At 44.4% G+C, this 5071-nt stretch overlaps 1 protein-coding gene across 2 annotated transcripts in view; it reads left to right on the forward strand.

Annotated features, from left to right (window-relative positions):
• Positions 1–5071, forward strand: part of LOC100749161 (homogentisate 1,2-dioxygenase) — a 14940-nt gene that overhangs the window by 6812 nt on the left and 3057 nt on the right. Inside the window, exons 2-5 of one of the 2 annotated variants that reach the window (XM_024365947.2) lie at positions 2635–2848; positions 4108–4243; positions 4822–4955; positions 5030–5063. In XM_024365947.2, coding sequence (XP_024221715.1) covers positions 2822–2848; positions 4108–4243; positions 4822–4955; positions 5030–5063 — 331 coding nt within the window. In that variant the 5' untranslated portion in view covers positions 2635–2821. Of the gene's footprint in view, positions 1–2634; positions 2849–3703; positions 4011–4107; positions 4244–4821; positions 4956–5029; positions 5064–5071 lie in introns of those variants that run through there. The other variant, XM_003487514.4, reaches the window with a different exon arrangement.

Here is a 5071-nt window from a genome sequence, read left to right on the forward strand (position 1 = left end):
CGAGCCCAGCCTAGCCGAGCGCTCGGCCTGCATCCGCGGGATCTCCGTTATTCGGCTGACGGCCGAGCAGGATGCAGAAGAAAGGTTGCCCCGTTGCCGGAGAAGGAATCTTCTCTTTGCTAGCGAGATTTCTCTCTTTCTCTCTCTCTCTCTCCTTTTCTCTCTTTCTTCTTCTTCTCTCGCTTAACTGTAAACGGCCCCCACCTCTTTGTAATTTCATTCTCTTGGCTAGTTCGCGTCCCGCCGGATCGAAACGGGGCAAATTACGCGCAATTAGCTCGTTTCGCTCGTCAACCTTCTTCGCTCCGTTCCTCTTCCTCTTTTCCAGCGTTCGCCACGCGACACTCGACGATGTTCGCTTCGATGGATCGTTTACATCTCAACGATCACGTTCGCTCGATTAAATTCAACGTAGCAGTTTTAGCGAATGAACGCTGATATTTTCGAATCCCGGTGGTCGCGCTCTAATCACGAGGACCAGTTCTCCTGGCCGAGCGAAAGGCACGAGTTACTTTGCCCTAATAAGCACACCGTTTTCCAGTAATTCGATATACGTACGTTACGTATAATTCGAACCCTTATGTTTCTCGAGGACGAAGCTGGACAGACGTATCGATCGATCGATGGCTCTTTCGCGGTCTGCTTCGAATCGCCATGTGTCTCTTCGTCCGCAACTCTTCCTCGTATTTCTTGTCCGAGCACGACGTTTCATTTAGCCGACTTAAATGTCGACGTAATCGACGTTTCTCTGGCTATTGATCGCCTAGACGTAAATAAAATTTCTGCTGAAATCTTTATTAAAAATATCCTCTCGAGATCACGCGTGGATGATTTTTAGATCATTTTCAGTAGATCGTTACCCTCGGCTTTTTTCTCCCTACCCAATACCAGTTCATTTATCTCGATATACAAATTTGGAGACAAGGAGCGAGTCAAGAATTTCCAGTTTAAATACGTTTGCAGACATGTCTGGAATAATTATAGCCATCAAATTTACGACTCGCCTGAGAAACTATTTCTCTCACTGATTATGAAAGTAGCCCAAGTCGTGTATTTATCGTTTCGAGATGTCTAAAGTTTAGCGTTCGACACCTGAACTGAATTCTTTTCGACGACGTATCGGCCAGCTCGATGCAAAGGTTCAATATTTACTAATTTGCAAAGACGCTCGTTGTAACGCAGATAGACGCAACGCAAAGTAAATGATCAAGTAATGTGTTTCTTTTTTTTTCAGATTCTTGATTTAGGCCACTTTCATAATCACCGGCACGTTCGTCTTACCATCAACACGAATTTTTTCCTGCAAGATCGACGGTCACGGATTCGACAACTTCCTGTAACTATGTCACACATGCTCTTGACAACAAGTGTCAGATGGACGTGGATTTCAAGAATGCATTTGGCTCGGTTCGGTGTCTTTTGCTAGAAATCGTATCAGTTCGCTTTCGAGAGTAATTTCTGACCCTAGTTTCGCGATTACTTAAAATCAACGTTAATTCACTGTTATTGGCGATTAAATGTATCCGACGAATCAGAGTTCGTGGCTGTTTATTGCGAGAAATAATTGCATCTTCGGACGTGCCACCTGGCCTCTCTACTTTTTATCATTTGTCATTAACCGTCCGTCTAGTGCGTTTGAATCCGAATCGCTCCTCTGCTGGCGATCTTAAGCATTTCAAAGTTATTCTTATAACTGAGCAACCTCTTAATTGCTGCGACACTCTTGCTTTACAAGGATATTTTCATAAAGTCGCGCAATATCGTTTTGTCGACGAATTGTTCCTTAACGCACTAACGGCCGTTTATGCGACTTCATTTTTCTTAAACTTAATTGGCACTTACGCGCGAGACAAACAATTCCTGTATTTATAGTAGATAGCGTTCCATCGAAGCGAAACGATTTACAAATGCACTGGCGATTTGTGAATCTAACGATCTAGATGAAAGCGAATGGTCAGAAAGTGATTATAATCGCGAGTTCCGTAACCGTATGGAACGATCAGGAAACAAATCAATGAATCCATATGACGCGTAAGCGTACAAAAATGAATCGAGATAATACGATAGAGATTCGATAATGGATTCAATGACAGATAAAATAATGGATTAGGTTTCCCTAGAAAATTTTCTCAAAAAAGCGAATCATAATTATACGACGACTGAATGAAAAACGTGGATGGTTGGCAACGAGATCTACGCCGAAATGTGCGGCCGTCAGACTGTTAACGCGACCAGGTTCCACGTGATGCGAATCTCTAGAAATACAAATTTTCTTTCGTATCCGTACTAGTTATCGAATTGTCCTCTGTCGTCCATCGACAACGTGCGTGACTTGGGGATTTTCTACGACTGTCTCTTACTAATCGCATTATCGCAAGCGTTAATAACGCAAACCGAACGCTAGGTTTCATCTTCCGCTTTTGTAGGAGTTTCTGGAATCCTTTGACTCTTGAAACTCTTTGCGACTCTTTGATGTTACCTCGTGTAGTTGACTGTGAGAATGTCATTTGGGTCTTCTGTTCAGGCCAGATACATCACGTTGATAGAGCGAGTTTCTCCGATATATGACTGTATGTATATCTGTGCGCGCGAGTGTCAAAGTCACGAGCGTAACTATAATCATGTTCTTGGTAGGTGGAAGACGTCAACGCTGAGGATAGGAGGAAGAATTGCGAGCTTATTATCCTGTTAACGATTCAGAACAGCGTTATCGACGATCCTCCGCTGTTACAGCTGGTTAATCTTAACGCGTGCTCGCGATCTTCTCGCTCGCAATCATCCTATCTTATGCGTTGACTTCTTGCGAACGGATCTGACCACGATGAAGCTTTCCCATGCCATTTCAAGAGTATGTAACTACGCCAACGATATCGCGAATAAGGCTGCTTTTTTCCCGGTTTCATTAACACGTTCAAGCAGTCCACTACGACCTTTACTTGGTGACGATTTATTCTTATTGCTCGTACGGATAGCATGTCTGCTTTTTTTATGCTGTTGCGTCTATAGCTTTGTTTCGTTTCTCGTATCTCTGCGAGTGACTTTTATCTTATGTTGCTCTGTTTTTATTACGTTATTTTATTTTATTCCGGCATTCTTCTTATTTTCGTATTCTGGATAAACTTACGCTCGCTTGTTCATTTTAATGATAACCGTAACAATAATAATAAGGCGGCTATATACGACTACGACGTAATACCTTGCCGTCGAAAGCCTTATCGTTCGCCTTTATCGCATTTGAAATAAAAGTCTAGCACGAGCCTTGTTTTCCTAGGTTTCCCCGATAGACTCGCTACTCGTAATATCATTCTCGAATCTTTCGAATGATTAATCAATTACGCGCATTTTAACAACGAATCACGCAATAGACGTCCTATATTCCGATTAACCTTCCACCGTAAACCGGATTGCCTTTGCGTCGATTTCACACGACGAGCACGTGTAACATCGCTGCTTCTTTATTTTTTCCCTCCCTCCGTTTTTTCCCCTTTCTTGCCGCCTCTCTACATCCGAGATAAATTAAAAAAAAAAAAGGAAAAATACACGAAAGAAGAAAAGAAAAACATCGATTTATCCGTCTTTATCTGGAATTTTTAACGAGCTACTCGAGACAGGTTCTGTCGGTCGTCTGTGAATTAGCCGCGAGTGGGAAGAACGAGAATAAAATATACACGCGCGTAAGCGTAATCTACGTAGAAAAGAACATCGCCGAGAGGGCTCGCCTCGAGAACGCTGCGAAGCGATAAATTTTCATAAGGCGCGTGGAATTTCTGACTTTTGAAACGATGCCGATCGAACGTATCGACGAGACGCGCCTTCTCGTATTGCGCGCTGCGATTGGCCGACGCCGTGACAAAACACCTAAACACGTTCTTTCGCATAATGACGATTTCGTTGTTGTTACGTACGATCCGACAGACGACCGTGTTGCTCTCGTATAAAAGGATGAAGCAATCGGAAAAAAGTTGTATTCGGTGATCGAGGAACGTGGCGCGATGAAAGACGAGTTTAAGGTAGACAGACTCGGGATTATCGCGTTGCTACGCTTCGTCGATTCCCTTTTCCCCGTAATTTTCTTTCTCTCTATACACACCATTTCTTTCGTTTCAGTATCTGACAGGATTCGGCAACGAATTCTCCAGCGAGGACGAACGTTGTCCCGGTGCCCTACCGATCGGTCAGAACAATCCTCAACGATGTCCGTACGGTCTGTACGCGGAACAGCTGTCCGGCACGTCGTTTACCGGTAAGTTATCTCTCCTAACCGCGTTTTATCGCGAGGACGAGTTTCAAGCGCTTAGTCCAGGCTGTCTGGCTAGGATCGTCTGTAGACGATCTACGTATATTTCTCTGCTACTTTTCCCTGTACAACGTCGCGGATCGTCCGTGGACGCGTGTCTGCTGACGATCGTCTGTATGCACCGAGCTTTAGCCTACGGCTGTGTCCTAATTGGATATCGCACAATGATAAAATCGTAAAACAAACACGACGATAAACGTACAAAGCTTGTTCTACGACTGCGTCCAAATTGGCAACGATGCGACGATTATCCGCATTGTTTGAAATCCAAAAACTAGTTTGTATCAGTCGCATCCGTGACGTCTGGAGCAAGAATGCATAGTTTCACGGAGTTATCGACTTCTGAAGCATAGGAAAGGCCCATTTTATGAGGCAAATGGGTGGGAAATTGTAGAAACTATATATTTGCGGACGAGGAACGTGGAAAAGTTGCGGTAATTCATCTCGTCTTCTGTCGCTATGGGACATCCAATTAGGATGCGGGCTTATTCCTGAGCGTTTCATATCTATGTATCGTCCCGCAGCTCCTCGCTCTCGAAACAGACGCTCGTGGTTGTATCGAATCAAGCCGTCGGTCGTCCATAAACCCTTCACACCGGTTGACAGCGCTCCTCGTCTCGACTACGGATGGGACGCTGTAAATCCAACGCCGAATCAGGTATCGATGTTCGGTCGTTCGTCATCGTTTTCTCTTTTACTGGAAACTCGAACGTTTCTATTTTCCTGTTTCAGCTACGATGGAAACCTTTCGACGTGCCGACCAGACAAGCCGCG

Source organism: Bombus impatiens, unplaced genomic scaffold (genome assembly GCF_000188095.3).
Source record: "Bombus impatiens unplaced genomic scaffold, BIMP_2.2 scf_0155, whole genome shotgun sequence".
NCBI classification, from domain to species: Eukaryota; Metazoa; Arthropoda; class Insecta; order Hymenoptera; family Apidae; genus Bombus; species Bombus impatiens.